At 44.2% G+C, this 26,376-nt stretch overlaps 1 protein-coding gene across 1 annotated transcript; it reads left to right on the forward strand.

Annotated features, from left to right (window-relative positions):
• The first annotated feature begins 6,881 nt into the window (after positions 1 to 6,881).
• LOC129332195 (cytochrome P450 2J4-like) lies at positions 6,882 to 26,013 on the forward strand. Its single transcript, XM_054983128.1, has 7 exons — positions 6,882 to 7,023; positions 12,919 to 13,079; positions 15,350 to 15,526; positions 20,081 to 20,222; positions 21,673 to 21,860; positions 23,678 to 23,819; positions 25,505 to 26,013. The coding sequence occupies exons 1-7, from the start codon at positions 6,963 to 6,965 to the stop codon at positions 25,681 to 25,683; spliced, it is 1,050 nt and encodes a 349-aa protein (XP_054839103.1). The 5' UTR covers positions 6,882 to 6,962; the 3' UTR covers positions 25,684 to 26,013.
• Positions 26,014 to 26,376: the final 363 nt, after the last annotated feature.

Consider the following 26,376-nt stretch of genomic DNA (forward strand, 5'->3'; position numbering starts at 1 on the left):
CTTTCCTATATTCCTACTAGAGAACCACCCTGGGGTATATAGCATAAAATAATGGCAAGAGCTGATGTTACAAAAGGGCACCTTGATTTCTTTTTGAAGAGAAATGAAAGAGAATTTCTGCTGTTAAAAGAGAAAAAAAGAGAATAAGAGAAATCAATGGCTATATCTAAGAAAATCAATTTTGGAAAAAGAAATTCCCCAATCCATAACAACCCTACAAGAAACAAAAGGGAAACATGGTCATCGAAGCCATAAAGCCCTTTGTTGACAAGTTAAACGAAACTGATCAAAGGGCTGGCTTAATTGAGAGTGAAGTGAAAACCATTAAGGAAGCAGCGGGGGGGGGCGGAAAAGTCTGCTCAGGAAAACGCAGCACTCATGAGGGCAACAAACAAGGAACTAAAGCTGTTGGAGAACCAACTGATCGGGCTGCAAGTGGATCGTGCTCAGACAATATTGCGTCTCCAGAATGTGAAGGAGGAGGAAAATGAGAATTTAAAGGATCTGGCGTCAGAACTTTTGGCGATACCCACGAAGGCAACTAAAGAAGAGTTAAAAAGCACCATTTTGGAAGTCCGTCGGGCTTCTTCAAAATATGCAACGAAGCGTCAGCTGCCTTGCGAGATTATTATTGACTTTTCATCTAAGAAGATCCGGGACACCATCCTATATAATTCATATAATGCGGACTTGGACTTTCTGGGCAATAAGGTTAAGATATTGAAGGATGTTCCATTTTTAGCTCGGAAAAGAAGATTTAAATATAAAAGGTTTGCAGCCCTTCTGAGGAAACGTGAAATAAAGTACAAATGGTTATTTCCAGAAGGTATTTGGTTTAGCTACAAAGATCAACCTTACAAGATAACATCAGAAGACCAGCTAAGGGACTTTGTGTGTAAACATCAAGAGTTTCAGCAAGAAGAAGAGGATTTCAAGCCTGAAGGGGGAGGGGAGGAGGGAACGAGCACAGTGACTGTAGCTGTTCAGAGAGAATTGCGACCGAGACCCAGAGGGGGGAAGAAGACCTAATCCTGATTGTAATTTGTATTTTATAAGATCTACCAAACTAACAGCATTTTACACAAGTTCTAATGTTAAATAATTGCAGTATGAAGGGAATGCATTACTTGTAGACGCAGTGTTTGTGTTGTTATGTGTTGTTTCGTCCCCTTCTCCCTGTTCCCACTTTTTCCTTTTTGTAGTACTAGTAAAAAAAATAAATATTTTTTTTAAAAAAAAGAAACAAAAGGGAAACACAATAATATGGTATTATATAGATTAGAAACCATCTAACTGATATCGATAGATACTATATGTTGAGACCCAGTTGCAGAACTGCAAGATCAAGATGGGTAGCCGTGTTTATCTGCAGCAATAGAAAAGAATAAAAGTCCAGTAGCACCTATAGGACTAACTAAATTTGTGGTAGTGTATGAGCTTTTGTGAGTAACAACTCACTTCTTCAGATACAGCTAGAATGTGAGTCCATCTGTCCTAATATCTTGGAGAGTGGAGTGATTTGAGGTGCCAAATGACAATAGCCAGTGAATGATAATAGCAGGTGTGATTGGATAGCCTGAGATATGCAAAGGGGTAGCAGGCATGGCAAAATCAGCTTTGGTAATTAGATGGGAACCCTAGATCTCGATTCAGCCCAGGTGAATGCATTGTCTTGAGCTTCATCATTAGTTGCAATTTAACAGTCTCTCTGAGAATTGGGAATTGCAAGATTGTCCAACTTCACCGGAACAAAGATATCATTCCTAGACGGGGTATATTGGTTGAGGGCCAACAGATTTTCATATATATGAGAAACTTGTAATCAGTATTTTTAAATAGACTTTATTATGGCAAAAATAGCAAGAAAGAACTGTTTTTATGTATTTTAAGAAGATAACTTTGTATGGTGTTTGAAGATAGTTAGCCAAGAAAAAGTGCCCTTATCAAGTGAGATAGCATGCTATTGTTAGGAGATTGGTTCAAAGTATTGGTTATTACATACAAGGTATTGGTTATTACAAACAGAGTTCTTCATGGCTTTGGTCTGGCATACCTATGGGAATGCCGCCCTCCCTATGTTCCTGAATGGTAGCTTTGCTCATCTGAACAGGGTATCCTGCAGGTACCAGGCTGCACACAGGTGAAATCAACAGCAGCCCGTACTTGAGCTTTCTCTGTGGTGGACCCTATCCTGTGGAATGACTTGCATGAGGAGGTCAGATTAGCTCCCACTCTCCTGACTTTCCGCAAATGATGCAAAACCAAACTATTCAAAAAGGCTTTTTACTCAAATGAGAGGGCTGTATTGTAGGGACGGGATCTCAAATGTTTCGCTAACGAGTTAGGGACCATAGACTTCATCACTATATCGCCTTACATATTATCTGCTGCTTTAAATATGTACTCCTATGTACCACCTGTGCTCCATGTTGTCTAATGTCAGTCCAAGAATTGATTATGTTCTGTTTCAATATTTTTTCTACTCTATATTGGATTCTTGCTAATGCTATGTCTTTGAAACTTGTGTCTGTTCACCCTATGGCATTGTTTTGTGGAAATGTCCTTGATACTATATTGAAATGTACTTGATACAGATTGTACTAATCTCATACTGTGTAATCTGCCTTGAGTCTCAGTGAGAAAGGCGGATTATAAATGACATGAATAAATAAATAAAGTTAAATTAAAAACCAGAAATATGAGATGCTGAATTGATTGGGAGCTTCTTTTCAGAAGCAATTGCTTTCTTTTCACCTGCTTATTTTTGGTGAGATGCTTGTATGAACTATTATACTCTCCTTCAATTATCTATGTAACAACAATGGATGGTATAATTTTCGGTTAAGTTAAACAGTGTTAAAGATGTTTATGCTGCAATAAAGAGAAAATGGGAATAAAGAGTCTCTAATAATAGGATTTGTGACTACTAGGTGTATCTCTTACAAGGAATGAAACAATCTGATAGAGGCAACCTAACAAGATATCTAGGGCTTTTTATAAGATAGGTAAAGGTAGTGCCCTGTGCAAGCACCAAGTCATTACTGACCCATTGGGGGGGGGGAATCGCATCACAATGGTTTCTTTGCAGACTTTTGGTTACGGGGTGTTTTGTCATTGCCTTCCCCAGTCATCTACACTTTACCCTCAGGAAGCTGGGTACTCATTTTACCAACCTCGGAAGGATGGAAGGCTGAGTCAACCTTGAGCTGGCTACCTGAACCCGGGTTCCGCTAGGATCAAACTCAGATTATGAGTAGACATGGGCACGAATGGGGAAAAAATGAACAAGCTGTTCGTTGATCATTGCCATCCATGAAAAACAATGAACAGTAACGAACATGACACTGTTCATGAACATGTTCATTGTTCGTTGCTCGTGGCCCCTTAAAGATCCCTTTAAACTATTAGCTGGCAGGTGGCAGGGGGAATTCCCCCCTGCCACCTGATAGTTTAAAGGGCTCTTTCCTGCCACGTGCAAGGGGCAGGACCCTTTAAACACCCCACAAACTGACCTTCCCAATGTACAATACCCACCACATTTGCAGAGGACATAGTCCTCACTGTCCTCTGAAGACCCCCCCCCCAAGTTTCAGAGAGATTGCACCCCGGGAAAGGCATGATCCATGTGTCTCCTCCCCCTTGCTGTCATTTTCCGTTCACAGTGGCAAAAACGGGACTGCCTGTTGGAAGGCAGCTACTTTGAGGGGTTACAAACTGACCTTCCCAATGCCCAATACCCACCAAATTTGCAGGGGACATAGTCCTTACTGTCCTCCAAAGACCCCCCCCCCCAAGCAAAAACGGGACTCTCTGCTGGAAGTACTTTGAAGAGTTAAAGCCAGAAGGAAAGCCAGAAGGAGTTCAGACAGAGGTCAGTCCCTGCTGTTGCCAGGGGAATTGATTGAAAGGCCCCAGACTGTCTGGCTTGACAAATAGCTGACAAAGGCAATGAACAAGGCTTGCAATGACCACTTGTTTAATTAGAACAGAGCCTCACGAATGGCTTGTTCGTGAACAGATGAACGGGTTGTTCGTGGGTTTTTCCATTTGTAATGCTGTTTGTGCCCATGTCTAGTCGTGAGCAGAGAGACTGGGTTGCAGTACTGCAGCTTACAAGTTACCACTCCATCACAGAGCTCTTGGGGCTTTTTATTTGCACTCTTATAACTGAATAAGGAATGACCAGAGTCATACAGGGATCATGGTTTTTTCCCCTCTGTTGGAGTAAATATTCTAGATTAATATTCTCTCCTTTATAGTGCATTAAACACATTCAGTTAACAGGGCCTTCAGCTAACAGCTGGGAGCACTTAATCATGATCAGGATTTTTTTGTGGTGGTATTTACTAGTATGGAGTATGAGCACCTTAAGATGGAGGGTCTCCCAAGTCTTGACAAGGCATTGGTAGAAATTGGAGCTTCCTTATACAATAGCAATCACAGTAGCAATCACAATCGCAATAGCTACACTTATATATCACTCTTTTAGACAGATTAGTGCCTCACTCAGAGCAGTTAACAAGTTAGTGTTATTATTATCCCCACAATACAGCTGGGGAGCTGGGCTGAGAGGAGGGGCTTATCCAAGGCCACCTATGGAGCTCATGGCAGTCGTCGGATTTGGAACAGCAGAGTAATGATTTGCAGCCGAACCACTTAACCACTGTGCTACAGCAGGTCTCTGCCTCCCCTGTTTATTTTGCAAAAGAGAGGGAAAGAAGGAAAGAAAGACATCCTGTAGCAGTGACTGACTGAGCTTTTCCAAGGGGCAAGGCAGGCACTATATGATGAGATGTTAGAAAGAGAATATTAGCGCAAGAAAAGGAAAGGGAGATGAAACAGGAAAAGGACAGAATCTGAGATGGAAAGGGAAGAAGGAAAGAAGGAGAGTGCACATGGCCAAGAACTGAAGAGGTAAGAAAGGAGCAAGTGCATACGTTGATATTAATTCAGCTGGTTTGTTTGAATTTAACCTCTTTTTTCTCTTTTCATGAAAACCGAAGTTGGCAAAGCAATATGGCAGCATTTACACTCTATGGATGGGATCGATGCCTATGGTTTTTCTTACTGGATACCAAGCAGTGAAAGAAGGGCTCATAAATCAGTCTGAAAACTTTGCCAACCGACCACAGACCCCCTTTTATCAAAGCTTTAACAAAAGAAAAGGGTAAATTTTTTTTTTAAAAAACTTTAAAAAAATTTTTTTTAGGAAAGTACATAAGCAGAACTAATATACTGAGCAAACAACACATTCATTTCGCAAATTAAAAACTAATGAAGAAAGAAAATGTACACAGTTCTGGTCATTTCTTTCTTATCTATCAATTTCTAAGGATGTTTTTGAAAAATGTAGCCAATTTTTCCCAATTTTGACGTCTAAAATATTCCTTGATATATATCTGGGGAAAGAGGTGGTTGAACTCACAAGTAGTACGCAGCAAGCTGCTTCGGGATTCGGGTATTTAAATGCTTTGGTATGCTCCTTAATGATTCGGGAATCTTTACAGAGCATACCAAAGCTCAAAGCAGCACTTTTCTTGCCATTTGCAAATGGTAACAAAAATATTGCTTTCAAAAGCCAGTTGCTTTTCAGCTGATGGGAGGGCCTGCTTTGGAAGTGCAGCATTGGAGAAATTGACGTTGAAATTGACGAAGATAAGTGATAGTATTTACAGATTCAAGAAAGCTGGCCGAGATGAAGAAATACCGAAACGAGCAAATGTACTACAAACGTACATCAGACACATACTATTAGAATAACAGATCTTATTTGCAGAAAATTCAGAAAGACCAAGCAAAAGAACTCTGTATTTCTGGCTGGTGAAATTTGGAGATAGAAAGTGCCCTGAATTTTTATCACCCTTTTAATCCATTATACATAAACCTGCTGGATAACAAAAGAGGCTTGATCCGAGAAAGGACTTTGGGGGAGATCACTACTAATTTGAATGAAGCTGATCTTCTGGAATTACAAATGATTTTCAGTTTATAGAGATGAGCCAACCTGAAGAAAATGATTACTTCGAGGGTGGACTTTATGCCATTATATTCTGCAGAGGTCTCTTCACTTCCAAAGCTCTGCCCTCTCCAGAATCCACACTGAATTTCCTGGAATTCATAGAAGAGACTTTCTGCTCAGTATAGTAAACTCATCACATTGTTGTCTCAGTAACACTTTTCTCTTGAGGTCAGCATCCAGAAGGAAAATTTTAGACCAATTTAAAAAAAAAAAACATATGCAGTACACAAATTGGTTGAGTAACTGTGGCATCACCACATTTCTTAAATTATGAGTAGCTTCGTAAAGGCATGGATGTCATTTAGGTTTACATTTCATAGCCTGACAATAAGCCCGGCATATCTTTGGGACCGCCTCTCCCTGTACTTTCCCTGGAGACCGCTTCGATCAGCGGATAAATGTTTACTGGTGGTCCCCAGACCTAAGGAAGCCCGCCTCGCTTCAACCAGGGCCAGGGCCTTTTCAGTCCTGGCCCCAGCCTGGTGGAACGCTCTGTCACTGGAGATCTGGGCCCAGCGGGACATATTATCATTCCGCTGGGCCTGTAAGACAGAGCTGTTCCACCAGGCGTTCGGTGGTTGAAGGGGCGGTGCCATGTCGGCCTCCCACCTTTGGAGTGGGGGAGGGTTCTCCCCACCATTGCACTTGGTTAATTTATTTCATTATTGTTTTGTATATTGATTTTAGTATTGTTGTTTTCTTGTTTTTATCGATTTTAAACGGTTCACCGCCCAGAGCCCCTGGGATGGGCGGTATATAAATTGAAATATAAATAAATAAAAATAAATTAATTAAAAAAAAACTGGTAGGTTTTTTTTGTGAGCTAATTTCTCATTGATCTTTGATGGCTTTAGGTATTATACTTTCAAACGGCCATACTTGGAAGCAGCAGAGGAAGTTTGGACTAGTTACCCTGCGGAAGCTGGGACTGGGGAAGAAAGGCATGGAGCACCAAATACAAGAGGAAGCCCATCAGCTTGTTGAGACTTTTGCACATACAAAGGGTATGCAATACTAGGAAACTAAGCAGACACACATCCCAGTTTGCAGAAATCCTAACATGGCCTGCTTCCAAATTGCAGGTTTTCCCAAGTCTGACAAAGAGTATTTTTATTTTATTTATTTATATTTATTTATTTGGTTGTTTTATGTTGTTTATAGTTCACCTTTCTCAATGGGACTCCAGGTGGATTTAGACAGAATAAGACAATGCGATCAATAGTTGGTACATTCAATAGTGTATTGGTTGCAGAAATATGAAAAAAGCAGAAATCTGATACAGAACTGAAACCCAAGTTATTTAACAAAACATACCTGGATAGCCCAGGAGAGCCTGATCTGGTCAGATCTCAGAAGCTAAGCATGGTCAGCCTTGGTTAGTAATTGGATGGGAGACCTCCAACAAAGACCAAGGTTGCAGGGCAACTGAATGTGAGGCTGCCCTCTCAGCTGCCCCACGCTGCCGCCACCAGCACACGCTCCTATGCAAGCCAGGCACAGCCGGCTGCCCTGGGGTAGATCCCTACTGCACCACTCCCATAAACCTTACCTAAGCAGGCAGCAGGAAAGGTACCAGTAATAAATAATAGCTTGGCCCAGAGCCTGGCAGCAGCCCTGGAACTTGAAGAGGTAGATCCCTATCCCACCACACACAAAGAAATTTCAAGCTCCAATGCACTCTTCCTATCTCTCTCAAAATGCCAACAACAACTGTCTCTCCCTCACTGTCTCCAAAACAGAGCTGGGAGCCCCCCTCCCGCACTACTCTTTGCTTCCTTGTAACAAATTTGGAGCTCCACACTTGAAAGGAAGACCTGCCTATCAAGCTAAATTGGGCTTAGATTGGGGTTTCCAGGGCAACAGCAGGAGTTCATATAGAGTCCAGGCAGTCCCTGCCTCTGGTTGCCAAGGGAATTGATTGCAGGTGCCAGACTGTTTGGCTTGATGAACAGCAATGAACAGCAACGAACAAGGCTTGCAATGGCCACCTGTTCGTTTAGAATGGGGCCTCACGAATAGCTTGTTCGCAAACAGCTGATTGGTCTGTTTGTGGCTTTTTAAAGTTCGTATTACTGTTCGTGCCCATCTCTAGTTACAGTTTCGATAGACTTTAAAATTACAATAAAACATAATGAAACAGTAGCAACACCAATTTTCATAAAACACAGTTCCAACAGTGTTTAGTGCAGCCCACCACTGCTAACAAGGTTGGGAATTCCTCGAGAGCATTTGGGAATCCAGAAGGATCCATGAGCCTCCGTGGACAGATCACCTTAACAGAGCCCCTCCTCTTTTTGCAGGGTCTTGAGCCCTATTCACCCTTGTCTTCAGTAGATAATGATCAGATTTTTTGAATAATTCAGTATTGTGTAGTTGGCGGCAAGCCAGGAGAGTGGGAGTCTTCCAGCCTCCTCAAGACTATACCATGGGGGGGGGGGGGGTTACAATGGAGTCTGCACATGTACAGGCATACTTGACACCCCCAAATTACATTTGAGCTTGTTTGGAGGTTCTAGCAGGGGAGCGCAGCTATCGTATACCCTTGACCGAAGAACGGTACACTCCTTCTATCTGGGATGGTCGTCCTCTTCCACCGAGCGCGCAGCTTCGGGAGGGACGCACATGGAGCGGTGAGGGAGGAAGGGGACACCCGCCTAGCCAGCCAGATCAGCCGAATCAACCCTGGCGATCAATGGGGTGACAGATGTCGCAGCCAGATCGCCCTCGCCCTTATAAAATTAAAACTAAAGGATCTCGATTACAGCAGTACTCTCCAGAGAGCCAGGCGTACATGTTCGGGCTTATCCCTGGGACTTTCACCCCCAGAGGCTATTCCATCTTATTGCTATTCTTTAAAGATTCCAGCTCAACGCAGAGCCTTCACATTGGCTAGACTTAACTCCTTCCCCTCTAAAGTGCTTTCTGGTCGTTTCTCTGGACTCCCTTATTCTGAACGAGTTTGTGACTGTGGACAAGGAAAGTTAGAGACCTTGGATCATATAATAGTTTTTTGCCCTAAGTGGAGTAAGGAAAGAGAGAGATTTATTATTCCTATTATGTTAAAAGAAAAGCTTCCCTTCCTTCCTTGGGCAATCTCAGTGCTACTGTCTGATAACTTTCATGACAATCAAACCTCTGCTATAGTGGCTTCCTTTTTAGCCACGGTGATAAAGAAACAAAATCTTCATGAGCTTAGATAGTTTAAAGTGATAATGACAAGTTATGTCTGTGTGAGTTGGGTCTGTTCAAGTGTACAGTTCATATTTTGTTGGTGTTTGTATGGCTTATGGCTTCGGCCGGAAAAGCAATAAACAATAAAATAAAATATTCATATTCATTTGAGCTTGTTGAGCCATGCACTGATCACTTCAGGTTTAAAGGTCACAAACTGAGAGCCTGTTGGGTATAATGGTTAAGAGCGGCAGGACTCTAATCTGGAGAGCCGGGTTTGATTCCCCACTCCTCTACTTGAAGCCAGCTGGGTGACTTTGGGCTAGTCACAGCTCTCTGGACCTCTCTCAGCCCCACCCACCTCACAGGGTGTTTTGTTGTGAGGATAATAATGACATACTTTGTAAACCACTCTGAGTAGACGTTATGTTGTCCTGAAGGGTGGTATATAAATCGAATGTTGTTGTTCTTGTTATTATTATATTGTAACCTAGCAAGATCAATACAGGAGGAAGCTGACATTTCCTAGGGCAAGTCTTGTAAAATCTTTTAGTTACCAGACATCAGCTGATGTTTCCTACGGCGAGTCTTTTAAAAGCTTCACATTACAAAAAACTGCCACAGGTTTGTCACTTTCCTATCTTCCACTGCATCAAAGATACCAGAGGGAATAATGTTTTGGAATAGAACTTGGCTTGGGTATGACTCTTAATTAATCCTGTGGCTAACAGCTCTTGTGTGAAGTCAACTAGATAAAGACAAGATTTTTGAAGTTTATTTGATATGACACAGAGCAATCCTGGTTGGGCGGGGAGACAAAAGCACGCAGGAAGTCAACTAGCAGTCGTGTCAGTGTATCTCAGAGATATACCGGCATAAGACAGAGTTGCACTAGTGCAGCCCCCCAGCACCATCACGCAGGTCAAAGGCACTGGCACAGCGCTGTTGTCGCCATCCGTTGGTTGGCTGCTGTTATCAGTCCTTGTGCTAGCATAAAATGGGGTAAGTAGAGAGTAGCAGAAGCTAGTCATCTCCCTAAACAACTCCAGGTTGAGAATGCCCTCTGGAAGCAGTGGAAATTTACATTATCAAAAAAGAAAGCACGTAGGCAACCATCCAATGGGGAAAGCAGACTGCACCCTCCAGCCATGCCCCCCCCCCCCAAAATCCTAGCAGAGCAAAAGATGCCACTACAGCCACAGCCACAGCCAATCACTTCCTTGCCAATGGTGGCCAACCCCCCCCCCCCAGCACCCCTCATTTCCCTCAGTTCTACATAAACCTCAGGCAGGATGCCCCTTTAATCAGTGGATAGGGCACGCAGCTCTGACTCTGAAAAACTCATACCTAGGAAATCTCGTTGGTCTTTAAAGTGCTACTAGACCCAAATCTTGCTCTTCTACTACAGACCAACAAGGCTACCCAGCTGGAAACTATCATTGGACTTCACAATTTGCAGTACAAAAAGGTCTGGGGTGTTCCACTCTGTCCACTCTGTCTTGTTGTTTGTGACTGAACAAGACTAGCTCCATGCCCTTCCCTGCCCCATTTCCTTCCCACCTTAGGGCTGCCTCTTTACATGGGCTCTGATTCAGGGATGCCCATGATGGCTGTGGTTAGCCATTCCCTTCCTCTGGCTGTCTGCTTTCAGCTGCAAAACATAGCCGGTGTCCAGGATCTGATAAGCCATACAGTTCAGCAGCCTTGCCATCATACATGTCCCTGAACTCACTCATGTTCAGGAGTATCCCTGAGACATTCTAGACCACCACCACCATCTCTGAAAGCTTGTCACTGGGATCCCTGGCCCAAGAGTTCTCCATCACCTCCCCCATCTGGGCCGTGGGAATGTGTCCATGGGATACTGTGTGGAGGAGGGGGTAGACCTAGCCATCTACAAGCAGGTGTCAAAGCCCAGGTCCCCTGACTGTCATCCCAGACTAACCCAGCAGGGCAACTGACTATGTAGCCAGCAGTTGGTTGAGGCTGGATGTGGAGAAGTCAGTACATTTTGTATGCTATCTGAGAACTTGGCTATGAGGTCTGTGAAGATGTCCTGATAATCACCAGGGGCCAGGATATGCAGGCTGTAGATGCAGTGACAGTAGTAATATGTCCGGGGTCTGGGTCCCAGCCCCCAGACTTGGTAGGAGGGAACAGCAGGTCAACCGGTCTGACAGGCATACAGAGGGGGCAGCCAGCAGCCAGCAAGCCAACTGGTCAGCCAGCAGACAGCAGGTCAACTGGTCGGCCAGCTGACAGCAGGTCAACCGGTCTGACTGGCAGGCAGAGGGGGCAGCCGGGGAACAGCAGGCCAACCCCTCCCATGGGCAAATGGGGCCAGAACCTGTCAGTGCCAGGGAAAAGGGGCAAAGGCCCAGGGCCTCAGGAGGCAGGGGGAGACAGAGAGAGGCCAGCGAGTCCCACTCCCCTAGGGAAGGAAAGGGGACTAAGCAAGGCGGAAGGGGGCAAGGGCAGAGGGATTGGGGGCCCAGCAGTCACCCACCCAAAGGCCTTACCTGAGGAGGAGAAGCAGCAGCAGCCCCAACAACCCAAAGCCACGGCCCAGCTAGAAAATAGTAGCCTGGCCCAGGAGTTGCCAAAAGCCAAGCCACTCCAGGTGGGGCTAGTGGAGGCACTCTGCATGAAGCCCTGGGCAACCAGCCAAGGAGCCGCAGCTGGTCCCACCTTCAACCATCAGCTCAGCCAGGGAGGCCAGGCTGCTAGCCAGGGAACTGCAGCTGGACAGGCCTTCAGCAATCAGCCAAGGCAGGGAGGCTGGGCAACCAGGGAACAAGGCACAGCTGGTGCTGGTCAGTGGGGCCAGATCAGCTACCCCAGCTGCAACTGCTTGGTGCAGCCCAAGACCAGGCTGGAAGAGGGGTGGGACAGTAGAAGGAAGCCCTATAAAAGCTGGCTGGGAAGAGCCCTGGGGTGGTGGATGTGAGTAAGGAGCGATGATGTGGAGTGAGAGTGGTGCAATGCAAGAGTGGAGGTTTGGAGGAGAGTTCTGGAAGGAGGGGATGAAGAAGGACACCGGGGGCAAGCAGGCCAGGTTGAGCAGGCCAGCGAGTGGACTGAGAGGGAGTCTGGGTGAGGGATACTGCCCCTCCTTCCACAGAGCAGGGTCCTGCAGCATCCCTGCCCCCCCTATGATGTCAGGAGCAGACCGCCCAGTGCCACACCCAGTGGCAGCAGCGGCAAGCCCTGACACAATATACTTAGGGCTCCTCCTGCAGGGCAGTGGAAGCAATGTGTGCAGGTATTTAATTCTTTTGTTTTTCCGTTTCAGCTTCCTTCTTTCCAGTCCCCTCCTTTATGTAAAACTCCCTCTTTTGAAATCAAACGGAGACATTGTACATGCAATTAAATAAGAGAAGTTGGACATAATTCTAGGTTTGTTTAAAACTTTTGAAACATATTTGGTATATGAGCTTGGAGTGCAGAAGAGTGAAGTGTTGCATAATATGAGCATTCCAGTCGCTCACAGGATTAAAACCATCACTCTCTGACTATTTAATTCCTTGCTTAGATTTGACTCAAATGCAACATTCAAGTGTAAATGAATGCAAATAATTTTATTTTTTTAAAAATTATTTTATTATTTTTTCTAACCAAAAAAGAAGAAAACAACCACCATCCAAACGACAAACACAGAAAACAAGAGTACAAAAGAAAGTAACAAAAACAAAAATAGACAATGTTGAATCAAATAATTTTATTTTCAGGGCAGCCCTTCAACCCTGCATTGCCCATCAGAAATTCAGTCACCAATGTCATTTGTGCTGTGGCTTTTGGACACCGCTTTTCCATTGAAGATGAAGAATTCCTCAGTTTGATGGAAAGCGTTGAAGTTATTTTAGCATTTACAACAAGCATCCCTCATAGTGTGAGTAGTCCTTTTCTTTCTGGCTGAGTTCAACTGGTCTCTGATGGCCTTAGAAAAGAATTTTTGAAGACTGCAATGAAGTGCTGTTGGATAGGAAGCGTGCCTTGATCCTTTACATTCCTCCCATTTCCTGCTGAAAATGACCTTCCAATTTGCTTTCCCACCTGAGGAGAAAAAGATATGTGGGTTTCCATATTCTTTCTGGGAGGGAAGGCGGCACAGTATAGCCCAATCTCATCAGATCTTGGAAGGTAAGCAGGATTGGTGCTTGGCTGGGGGACCACCAAGGAAGACTGTGGAGGAAGGCAATAGCAAACCACCCCTGATTCTCACATGCCTTGACAGCTGGGGTTCCAGGGGTGGCCATAAGTCGATTGCGACTTGGCGGCCAAGGGCTTTTTTTCTGGGGAAAGAGGTGGGGGAATTCTTACCTGGGGCAACTCACAGGAGAAGGTGGCGCTCCTGTCACTATATGTCAGGGAAGTGACATCATCATGCAGGCCATGGCCACCCTGGGAGCACTCCCATGCTCCACAGGGGACCTGATTCAGCCCGGATCTGGCCAAATTTGACTGGATTGTGCCTGATTTGGCTCAGAATGGGCCACTGTGGTGTGAGGAAGCACTCCCTCGCCCAGCAGCAGCCTGATCCCAGCTGTTTCGGGCCCAATCCTGGCCATTTAGGACTCCTAGGACTGCATGATGACATCACTTCCAGAAAGTGACATCATCATGCAGGCCGTGGCCACCCCAGAAGCACTCCCGTGCTCCACAGGGGGCCCAATTTGGGTTGAATCCGCCTGGAACAGGCCACTGTGGCACAGAGGAGCACTCCCCCACCCAGCAGCAGCCGATCCATGCCTTGTTGGACCCCACTTGGGCCTGGAATAGCAACTGCCACATGAGAGAGCATTCCTTTGCCCTGCAGCGCCCCAATCCTGGCTGTTTGGGGCCTGATCATGGCCATTTAGGGCCCAAATTGAGCTGAAACAGACCCCAAATGGCCTAGACCAGGCCCGAATTGGCCTGGAATGGGCTGCTGCTTCATGGGAGAGCACTCCTCCGCCTGACAGCAGCCCAATCCTGGCTGTTTCAGGCCCAATCCTGGCTGTTTAGGGGCCAAATTGTTCCTAAATGGGCCCTAAACTGCCAGGATCAGGCTTGAGCCAGCCTGGAACAGGCTGTTGTCACATGAGAGAACACTCCCCTGCCCAACATCTGCTCGATCCTGGCTGTTTCGGGCCTGATCTTGGCCACTTAGGGTCCAATTTTGGTCAAAATGGGCACAAAACAGCCTGAATCATGCCTAAATTGGCCTGGAATGAGCTGTTGCCACACAGGAGATCACTTGACCATACCAAGCCATTTCAGGCCTGATCCTGGCCATTTCAGGCTCATTATGGCTCAGTTTGGGCCCAAAACAGGCAGAATCAGGCCCCAAACGGCCTGGAACAGACTGATGCTGCATGACAGAGCACCCCCCCATCCAGTAGTGGCCCAATTCTGGCCATTTTGGACCCAATCCTGGCTGTTTGGGGCCTGGATTGGGCTGCTGCTGAGCAGGGGAGTACTCCCCCATTTGGTGGTAGCCTGTTCCAGGCTGTTCCTCCACCCTCCTGCCACATATGCTTCCTCTCCCTCTTAGGAGCAGGCTTACCTTTGCTCCAGGGGAACTGTTCTGCATCTTGAGATCAAGAGGCAGGGCCACCATGCACAGAGAGGGGCTGGAATGTCATTCCTGAGCGTTCTGGCAGGAAAAAAAACCCTGATGCACGCTATCCTTTCCATTTGGGGAAGAAAGCAGACCGAGCACCGAAAAGAATTAAGCAGCCTTTGACCCACTTCCCTACTTCACCGTTGTTGAAAACAGGAGCTTTTCTCTGAATCCTTTTTTCATAAAATAACTACATGTCAAGAATTTGTTCATGTGTCTTTCACATATTATTTAGCATGCCCACATGACCCACCTTTCACTCAACAAGGGCACAATTAATGTGCTAGCCTTTTGGTGAAATAGTAAGCCATTATGCCTAAGTGAGGACCAAAAAGAGCTGTTCAGTGGCAGAACATCAGCTTTACATGCAGAAGGTCCCAAATTTAATCCTTGAGGCCCCCAAGAAAAAGGATCAGGTAATATGTGGCTTTAAAGACTTCTATGTGATAGCCCTTGCCAGTCAGAGTAGATAATGCTGACCTTAATAGATCAATATAAGCCAATATGTAATTCAGCTTCCTCGTGATAGTGAGATTTCTTCCTCTTCTTCTTCTAAGTTTTATGAAATTTTTCCATGGCTTGTGAAACATCTCCCGGGTCCTCACAAGAAAGCATTATCATGCTTAGAGGTTGTGCTTTCCTTTGCAAAGAAGGAGATAGAAGAGCATAAGGAGTATCACGCCATGCATGAGCCACAGGATTTCATTGATTTCTACCTTCTTCAGATGGAGAAAGTAAGTGTGCATTTTGTATGCAAAATTAGATAACTTCAAGAAAAACCAAAGGTTGCAGCTTGTGGTCTTTATTCACATTATTTATAGTCCACCTTTCTCACTGAGACTTAAGACGGATTACACAGTGTTAGTCAGTACTGTCACTTACAGGGACATTTCGATAAACAATGTAGCAAGGTCTACAAATGCAAATTTGCAAAGATTTAAAACCAGCAGAAATCCAATACAGAGTTGATGAAATGCTGAAACAGAGTATAAACAATTCTAAGACTATACAGTAAACTACATAGAACTACCCAGTAGGATCATACCCAAAGCAACATAGAGCACACAGTAACACATAGTAGTAAAAGTCTATGGTCCCTATCCCTCTACTGACACATCCCTCTGAGAGCACTTTCTTACAGTGCAGCAATCCTATCTAAGTAAAAAAGCCATCTTTGCTTTATATTATTTGTGCAAAGCCAGGAGAGCGGGAGCTTCCCCAGCCTCTTCAGGTAGGCTCTTCTAGAAGGTGGAGCCACCACAGAGAATGCATATGTACAGACTGCTGTTGATTTTGCCCATGTGCAAGGTGGCATCTACAGAAGGGCATATGTGAATGAGCAAAGATGCTGTGTTAGAAGATGAGGAGAGGGGTGGTCTTGTAGATATGCTGGACCATGTCCTGGAAGAGTTTTGTACATGATAGCCAATACTTTGAATCGAGCCTGGTAACCAGGGGTCATTTTGTAGAAAAAGAGCTGGAGGAACTCATTAACGTAACTAATTAGCATAACTCATTAGCATATGCCACACCTCCTGACATCACCTATTCTGGCTGTTTTGGACCCAATCCTGGCCATTCAGGGCCGAAATTGGGCCCAAAGTGGCAAAAAGGGGCTGAAAATGGCTGAAAGGGGGCCCAAAATGGTCAGGATCAGGCCGCTGCTGAGAGGGAGAGTGATGCACCACCCATCAGAGGCCCAATCCAGGCTGAAATGGGCCCAAAATAGCTGAGAGTCTGGTGGGTGGGGCCACCTGTCATGTGACCTCTTTGGGGAACTACCGGAACTGTGTTCGTGCGCATTCCCCCTCAAAATGAGCCCTGCTGGTAACTGATAGGTAACTTGTGGAGTGACTGCAGAATGGGAGTGGACCTGACATGTAACTCTTTTCCGTAGGGATAAGACTGCATGTTGCTGATGGGGAAACATCCTGATAAAGAGTTTCTTGCATAGAACAGAAATACGAGTGTGTGGAGAATTCAAATCAGCTAACTATAATTCATAGCCATTGAGTTTTACGTAACAATATGTGGAAATCATACTTTGAATATACTTAGGCAATATTTCATCTTCCTCATTCACACCTGAAGGTTGATTTAAAATGTCTTGAACATTTATTGCACTTATTACACAGAAGTACTTTTGACTAATTTTTAGTTCACTTGTATCATCTTGGTCCACAACTGAATCCAATCAACAAACCCACAATTCTCTACGTAAGGGTACACTTTCATATCCACAGTAACTATCTTGCTGAATAACTCCAGGAAATGCTAACTGAGCTTTGGAGAAGGGTAGTTTTATAAGCTTGGTCCCATTACTCAGGATTGGCTACAATTCCCCCTCCAGAATATGCAAGGGCTAAGACTAAACCTTGAGTTTTTGGGGGGAGCTCTATTCAGGAAGAGAATGATTAGTCCCTCCTCTCTGTACAGAAGAATTCTCCATTAAAGACGTGGCCTGAATTAAATGCCAAAGAGGAGGCCTTGAAGGTTTAGGAAGGACGGGGAGGCCATAAGACCAAGCAAAACAAGGAAAATAAGAATGGGCATGTTACCTTTAAACCCGTAAATGGGCTGGAGAAGAAGAAATGAATTGAAATTTGACAAAGAGAAATTTGAAGTGTTGTGGGTAGCTAATGTAGCTAATCAGAACTTGAAGAATCTTTCCATTCTGGATAAATTTGTAGTTCCCCAAAAAGAGCATAGAATCATAGAAACATAGACCTGGAAGAGACCCCCAAGGGTAATCTATTCCCCCCCCTGCACAATATAGGAGATTTACAGCTATCTCCCCCCTCACCTCTCCCAGAGACTCCTGCTCTATGCCCAGAGGAAGGCAAAAAGCCTCTAGGATCGCTGGCCAATCTGGCCTGGAGGAAAATTCCTTCCTGATCACAAAGTGGCAATCAGCATTACCCTGGACATGTAAGAAGGAGCCAAAAGACCCAAACACCAACTCCCTTCACGCTCTCCCTCTCGCAAGCTGCATACATTCATATTAAGTTATAGAATCCTCATTGCTGTCAGGTGGCCATCTAGACTCTTCTTAAATACCTCCAAGGAAAGACAAGCCCCTCCTCAAGACCTCCCAAGGAAGCCTGTTCTACTGAGGAAGTGCTCTACCAGGAAGTTCTGTCAACATGTTCGTAGCTTGGGAGTTAGATCTATGCTTCAATCCTGGGAGATGAGGGGGGTGGATTTAACGAAATATCATTCCTTGATGCCACATCATCATTTCAGGCTTCATAACCAGAATTGATATCACCATGTCAAGGGACACTCTAGGATTTCCCTGAAGTTCTATTGCATGGTAGGGGGAACGAGGCAGAGGGCAGGAGATTAGGCAACCCAGCTGCCTTAATGTTTAGAATTGGAGGCTGAGGTACATTGGGCCACAGATCATGAGGTGGTTGCTTGCATTGTCATTATGTTGGTGTCCGGATCTTCCTTTTCTGAACAGTCATCACAGAGATTACTTATACTACTTGTTAAAAACTGCCTGATGGAATCTATGTTGTACTCTATTGCTGCTGTTTTTCTCTGCGTTTTCATTGGATTGCTTTGATAATGGTTTCTAATCTATTTTTTATGTTTTAAATTGTAAGCCACTTCAGGCACTTGTGTGGGGGAAAAGTAAAAAAAAATAATGAAATAAATAAATGATTCTCAGCACTGGGGGAAATTTAAATGCATAGGGCATGGATGAGCTAATTAGATTCTACCTGGACACGTGGCTGAAGACTAGGGTTTCCAACTTCCAGTTGGGGCCTGGAGCTCTCCCAGAATGATGACTGGACTTCAAACTGCAGAAATCAATTCCCTTGGAGAAAATGGCTGCTTTGGAGGGTGGCATTATACCTTGCTGAAGTCCCTCCCCTCCCCAGGTTCCCATCCCCAAATTTCCTGGAATTTCTCTGCTCAGATTTGGCAACTTTACTGAGGATAGCTGCCACCATTTAATCTTATAGTTGTATTCAGAACAGTGTTAGTCAGTCTATGAGCATGATCTCCTTTGTTCTCAAAGGGTAATGATAGTATATATAAAGTTACAGAGAAAGGTAAGCTAGGATTACTTCCACATTTTCTTTTGATAAACATTCTTTTTGGACTTAGTGTTCCAAATCACTTTATGAAGACACAGAACCCAAAAACAGACTTTGGCTTTCCATTGGTCATTCTACTAGAATGTTACATTTAACTACAAATGCAATTTTTTCATATATAACAGAAATATTGGCCATTTCCACACATCTTACCTGCCTGTGGAGCATCGCACGAAAGACCCGGAAAACAGTGTCTTCTCACATGAAATCGCATGATTTCGTGCAAGAAGAGTCTTTTGCAGGTAAGATGTGTGGAAACAGCCATTATTTCGTAGTGCTGATGTAGGTGGCTTAGTCTACTGCAGCCAAAATCCTGAGTTCTTTAGCAGTTTAAATTTCTGTAACTTCAGACGAGGTGGCAATAATACCAAAATAATACTCCAAATGGTTGTTGTGGGTTTTCCGGGCTGTATTGCCGTGGTCTTGGCATTGTAGTTCCTGATGTTTCACCAGCAGCTGTGGCTGGCATCTTCAGAGGTGTAGCACCAAAAGACGGAGATCTCTCAGTGTCACAGTGTGGAAAAGGTCTTGGCAGGTCATTTGTATCTACTCAGGAGGGGTGGGGTTGAGCTGAGTCCTCCTGTAAGAGTTTCCCAGGGTGTGGAATGCTAATGGCGGGAGGCTTCACTGTATCCTGAGGAGGTTCTTTTGCATATGGATTGGTGCTTGATGTGCTAATCTTCTCTGCAGGGCTATTGTCGGGTGTAGGGTGTTTTGTTAGCCTGGCGTTTTTCAGAACTGTCTCAAAACGCCAGGCTAACAAAACACTCCACACCCGACAATAGCCCTGCGGAGAAGATTAGCACATCAAGCACCAATCCATATGCAAAAGAACCTCCTCAGGATACAGTGAAGCCTCCCGCCACTAGCATTCCACACCCTGGGAAACTCTTACAGGAGGACTCAGCTCAACCCCACCCCTCCTGAGTAGATACAAATGACCTGCCAACACCTTTTCCACACTGTGACACTGAGAGATCTCCGTCTTTTGGTGCTACACCTCTGAAGATGCCAGCCACAGCTGCTGGCGAAACGTCAGGAACTACAATGCCAAGACCACGGCAATACAGCCCGGAAAACCCACAACAACCATTGTTCTCCGGCCGTGAAAGCCTTCGACAATACTCCAAATGTTTTGAGTTCATTTGAGACTATTTCACTTTTCATACTTGTGAATATCAGAGCAAGAATGACCCCAATTCTACATACAGTGAAGAGAATCTGGCTCAGAGCATTTTTGACCTCTTCATTGCCGGATCTGACACGTCTGCCTCAACTCTGCAATGGGCTCTTCTCCTCATGGTGAATCATCAGGATATCCAAGGTAAGAAAGTCTTGTGCAATGTGAGCAAAGGCCAGACAGCAAAAAACACTGGTTAGAGTGTAGGACTAGGATCCTTTAACATTTAACCCTTTGTCCCATGCCCTTTTCTTGACAAAAAACTAGTAGAAAATGCTATAGAAAAATGTTGCCAATTTTTTCCTCTGTCAAGAATATATTAGCAACTAAGGGGTGAGCTGTGATCACAGAAACAGCAAGGAAAACAGTTACACATCCACTCACACAAATCATTACTTAAGGCCTTTATGTACCAGCTTAGGATCATCTTAAGTTTCAGAAAAAATTTGGAAGCTCCTTTTCATGGGTCTCACATATCACATATATTTGGTCCTCAGTTCTGCTCTTGGGTGTGTATATCCTGTCTTCAGGAAGAAGAATCATGGCATTCATGTGAGCTTCCGAATGAAATGAACTGAACTGAACTGAAAGTACTGAAGAGAATGACCAGGTACCAGGAAAGACAAAATGAAGAAGGGATAATACGGCTCTCTTTCTGTGGAGTGGCTTACTGTATATGGCCAGGAAGACCAGCGTACGCTACCTGAGACCATGGCCATGGGAAGAGGACCACTTTCTCATCTGATACACTGGCTACCTATCAGTTACCAGGCTCCTATGGGAAAACTGACTTCTGACTTAGGTTTTACATTTGGCTTGAGGGTATGTCACAACAATGATCAAGAAGTCATTTGACAAAGTATTGAAGCTTCTAAGCAAGTTTAGAAGGAATGCCCAAACTTGGAATGTGATGAAAATAGATATCTTGGAATTGTCAATGTATTCTGGCTGTCACAGTAACACAGGCATACAAGACTATCATCAAATATTTGAATCTCCATATTAATCCTGGTCTTACTACATTGTTTATTGGCAGTCTTTGCTCTCTGATTGAATTGAGAAAAGCAGGCTATAAATGTAGAACAAGAACAAGAGCAAGAAGAAGAAGAAGAAGAAGAAGAAGAAATAGTTCAACCATTCACTCAGGAAGAGGAAATGGGGGTAAAGTGGTAAAGAAAGAGGACCCCAAAAAAATCATGGAGAACAATTCTACGCAGGTTTACTAAGAATCTTACACAGATCTGTTCAATGAAACATAAGCCCAGAAAAAAATATTTTTAGGATTGTACTGATAGTTTGTTGTCTGACTGCTGTCTAGTCAAAGACATTCAAGTCTCAAGCAATGGCTCCTGCCCTTCTGAACATCCCATAATCCAAAAGGAAATGTTCAAAGCTACTCCAACTGGGAAAGTCTAGAATAAGCAAAAAAAAAAACATATCCCAGGGAAGGGGGCGGAGAAACATGGAGGCAGTTTTGGGGGGTATCTTTAATGAAAGAAACTGGAATTTCATATCAAATAAATGGTTCACAAAGATTGTTTAGTTTCCTGAGTTGCAAGTAGTGCCTAGTGTAAGTTTCTTTCATTTTCCTCAGAGAATGTCCATAAGGAGCTGGAAAATGTCTTGGGCTCGTGTCAATCATTCAGCTATCAAGATCTAAAGAGACTGCCCTACACCAACGCTGTAATTCATGAGATCCAGAGACTACAATATGTCTTATTTTTTGGGGTTCCCAGAGAATGTGTGAAGGATGTAAACATACTTGGTCTGCCCATTCCCAAGGTATCGAAAACTGTCATAGCTGTACTCATGGAACCTAAAAGCAGTATCTATTAGATGTAGCATTTTAAAGATATATCTTTATAGGAGCTTCCTATATCGAACTTCTTGAAGGACAAGAGATTTGCCCACCTTCCCCTAAAATGATACCGTTTGACTCTGGACCTTTGACATTTGACCTTCCCCTAAAATGATACCCTTTGACATTGGATTTATTATGCAACCCCCACCCCAAGTAGCTTGCCCCATCGGTGCTCCTTGTCTGTGTTGCACAGTGCTGCTTTCAGTAGTCATATGACTTCCAGCATCCAAGAACATCCATCTGTTTAACATATTGTTCTCAAACACCTATCTCATTCCATTTCTGTTTTAATAATAAATTGGAGCAACCCTCGAAATAGTACTCATACGGAGACCTTCTGTTTTAAGAAATGAAAACAGTTTATATGCCAGATTCCAGAAGAAAGATGTGAAATGAACCAAGGAATGATGTGTTTTCAGTTTACCATATCGGAGATCAACTTAGCTTCCAAGAGTGCATTAAACTGACTCTCTCATAATTTTTCTGCACAAATATGCACATACGGATCAATTTTATCTGTTTGTTGATTCATACATATTTGTATGTGTGCCCTCAGAATTTTCAGACAATTTACACCAATACCTGTAAGGGGCTTTGAAGGCAAGTGAGGAACAGAGGTGCTTTGCTATTGCCTTCCTCTGCAGAGTCTTCCTTGTTGGTCTCCCACCCAAGTAAACACCATGCTCAGCTTCAGGGATCTGATGAGATAGAGGTACATCATTCCATTCCACTCCTCATGTTCGTATTTACAGGCATACATGCTCAGCCTTTTCTGAAAAAGAGTCTTAAGGATGAAAAGTGTTTGTGTGTGTGTAAAGTGCCATCAAGTCACAACTGACTTATGGAGCCCCAGCAAGGCATCTTTCAAGGCAAGTTGCCATAGCCTTCCTCTGCAGAGCCTTCCTCGGTGGTCACTGAAAGAGGATTTATTTTAGAGTACTCTGCATGCCAATTCAACCCCCCCTTTCAGCCAATAACCTCACACAGAATTAAGATGCCAAATCAGTGATCTATAAAGAAAAATGGGTTCATTATTGTTTATAAATAACCCAGATGCATAGTTCCTCTCTCTCTCTGGATTATATGTATAAAGACCAGTTACATCAGGGGATTTTATATACTCTTAGTGCTAGTTGTTTACAGAATAATTGCTATTTGTTTACAGAATAAAAAATCAAAAAAAGGTTAATACAAACATTTCTTCAGAATTACATTTTCCAGGATGCATGGCACTCAACATGCCTGATTGACAGGACAGTCAGATCTCACTGTAATGTAAACACCACAGTGCTGAAGCCATACTTTTGTTATGGGTTCTAGGCCTCTCTGGGAAACTGTTCTTCCAAGGTCAAAACTTAATTGTGAAGTACAAACAAGAGACAATGTTTACAATTAGAACATTACAATTTTCTCACCTCACTGTAAGATTGAGCTGACCTGTAGTTCCATCTCTACAGTTAAGGAGAAAGAATCTGCCCACCGAGAAAAATTTGTCTCTTGTGTACGTGTCTTTTGCTTGAATGTGCTCATGCAGAGATTCTAGAAGAGAGCTCCTAAAAATCCCTTACCAGTCTCCCATCCAATTACTGACCCTGCTGAGGTCTGACCAGATCAGGCCATATCATGCTTCCTCCCCTACAATGCATATATGAGAAAGAGCAGAGATCAGCACTGGGGTAGTGATGCAATACACTGTTCCGAATGCCTGCCGCATCAATCATTTTTTTTTCCCTTTCAGGGGACCTTTGTTATTCCCGATCTTTGTTCTGTTCTTCTTGATCCCAAGCAATGGGAGACCCCTGAAGAGTTCAACCCAAATCATTTTTTGGACAAGGATGGAAATTTTGTGGAAGGAGAAGCATTTCTGCCTTTTGGTGCAGGTAGGTGGAGAATTCTAACGTTGCTCATGGTTGATTGCTTTTTCAACAGGGTTATCTAACGAAGAAAAACCTAAGGAATATTTGTTCTACTTCCGATTGAAGATTAGAAATTAATTTATTAAGTGTTAAGTGCTTTACTTTTATATATTTTGGTATTTATATATTTCATCATTTAGGAAAACAGCTTGAGGGGGGAGGCAGGGGCCCTTCCTTCCCTGTGGTGGCTTTTACAGTCTGTTTGGGTTGTCCTTCATTAGCAGCCATTCCCCATAGCTGATTCGTGGTTGCAAAGAACTCAAGTTAGGTCTGGGGAACCCAGGACCCAACTCTTTAAAAACCTGCACGTCGAGTTTAACCTACACTGCTGCCTTCCCTAAGTGAGTATAGCTGTGAGGCTGGTCTCCAAAGACACCAGCAATTCCCATAGATTCACAATATCAAGGAATGAAAATACTTGTTTCATTCCCAAAAGCAAACACGGCAAGAGAATCTTCTTCCAGCAGATTTACAGAAAAGGGGTAAGTCCTACTGCATCCTTCTTATCAATTTCTTCTTTTGTGGCTTCTTCTTCCTTCAGCCACCTTTACTATTATTGGGGAATAACAACAACAACATTCAATTTATATACTGCCCTTCAGGACAACTTAATGCCTACTCAGAGCGGTTTACAAAGTATGCTATTATTATCCCCACAACAAAACACGCAGTGAGGCGGGTGGGGCTGAGAGAGCTCCGGAGAACTGTGACTAGCCCAAAGTCAGCCAGCTGGCTTCAAGTGGAGGAGTGGGGAATCAAACCTGGCTCTCTAGATTAGAGTCCCACACTCTTAACCACTACACCAAACTGGCTCTCACCAAACTGAATCTGGTATAGATCTCATTGAGTTATTGGTCTTCACAGTCAAGGAAAATGGAATGAAAATATTCCTATGCTATCCCCTTATTGTAGCTGTACCTGCATTTCTAAAGCTTTATAGTGTACAACAATGACTTCTTGTGTGTATTATATTTAAATACTCATGCTGCTGTTGAGACTCAAAAACCTTTTAATCCAGTGATATAGCCTGGGGCCTGGATCCTACAAACAAGTTCCCTTTTTGTAAGATCAATGCTTTTCACTGAGCACTGGCACAAACAACAGGGCCAGCACAAAAGGAGGTGTGCGTGGAACTTGTTTATGCCTTTATCTTTAAACTGCACATGCTAGGAGTCAGTTACTGGTAACTCAGAGCGGGACCACAAGTGACGCCTGACACAGGTTGGACACTTGCCAGCTTCCCTCAAGTTTTGATGGGAAATGTAGGCAGCTTGGCGGAATGTTGGACAAGTGACAGTTGAAAAGTCCATTGGACAGCAGTCAGAGTCAAGCTGCAAGACCAGGATGCCTACATTTCCCATCAAAACTTGAGGGAAGCTGACTAGTGTCCAACCTGTGTCAGGCGTCACTTGTGGTCCCGCTCTCATAGCCAGCTTCCTCAGGGGTTCTACAGATACCACAGGATGGGAGCAGTGGGTGTGGTAAGGGTTTTTTCTGACGGACACTTAGGGTAGTCGGAAGGGATTTGGGCCAACCAATCCAAGCTCCCTCATCAGAATTCAAACTATCTTCTGGCCAGAGTGACACATAATGAACAATAATTCAAAGACATGTTATTCACTCGCTCTCTGTCCTTCTTTCTTTTGCAGGTGTCCGCGCATGCGTGGGAGAGCAACTAGCAAGGATCGAGCTCTTCATTTTCTTCACCAGCCTGATGATGGCATTTACCTTCCAGCTGCCAGAAGGAGTGAAAGAACTCAGTCGGGAGCCTATCGTAGGGCTGAGAACACCTCCCCGTCCTTACAAGCTCTGCGCTGTTTCTCGCTGAAGAGTATCATAAACAAGGATTGTGGGAGGAAAAGGAATGGGGGAAAGAAGCTTGTGAATGTGATCCTGTGATTCTGGTCACACCAATGAGAGAGGAGCTTCTTGGCTCACAGAATCCAAGCTCAGTAGAAATCGCCCATTTGGAGGCAATTTCTACTGAGCTCAGCTTCAGAGCGCCCTGTGGCTCCTTCATTGTGCTGGAATATGTAGTCATTTTCTGGTGCAAGAGAGGAGAATGGGAGGTAGGTACCATACTGTCCCTCCACCTCTCCAGCTACTGCACCCTCTTCTTTGGCCCTGGGACCACTGGCAATCCTCGCTTCAAGGCCAGAGGCCAGGAGATCCAGAGGAGTTAGACGTGTTAGTCTGTAGTAGCGAAATCAAAAAGAGTCCAGTAGCACCTTTAAGACTAACCAATTTTATTGTAGCATAAGCTTTCGAGAATCACAGTTCTCTTCGTCAGATGCATAGAGGGCAGAAAGAAACTGGTCACATATAGAGGAGGGGAGGGGAGGGGAGGAGGAGAGGAGGACCCAATGGCATCAACTACACTGTCTCTGGCTCTTACAGCTGCTCATCCTCCAATCTGATATATGCCCTCATGTGTCAACAATGTCCTTCTGCTCTGTACATTGGACAAACCAGCCAACCTCTACGCAAAAGAATAAATGGACACAAATCTGACATTAGAAAT

The sequence above is a fragment of the Eublepharis macularius genome, chromosome 6 (assembly GCF_028583425.1).
Source record: "Eublepharis macularius isolate TG4126 chromosome 6, MPM_Emac_v1.0, whole genome shotgun sequence".
NCBI lineage: Eukaryota > Metazoa > Chordata > Lepidosauria > Squamata > Eublepharidae > Eublepharis > Eublepharis macularius.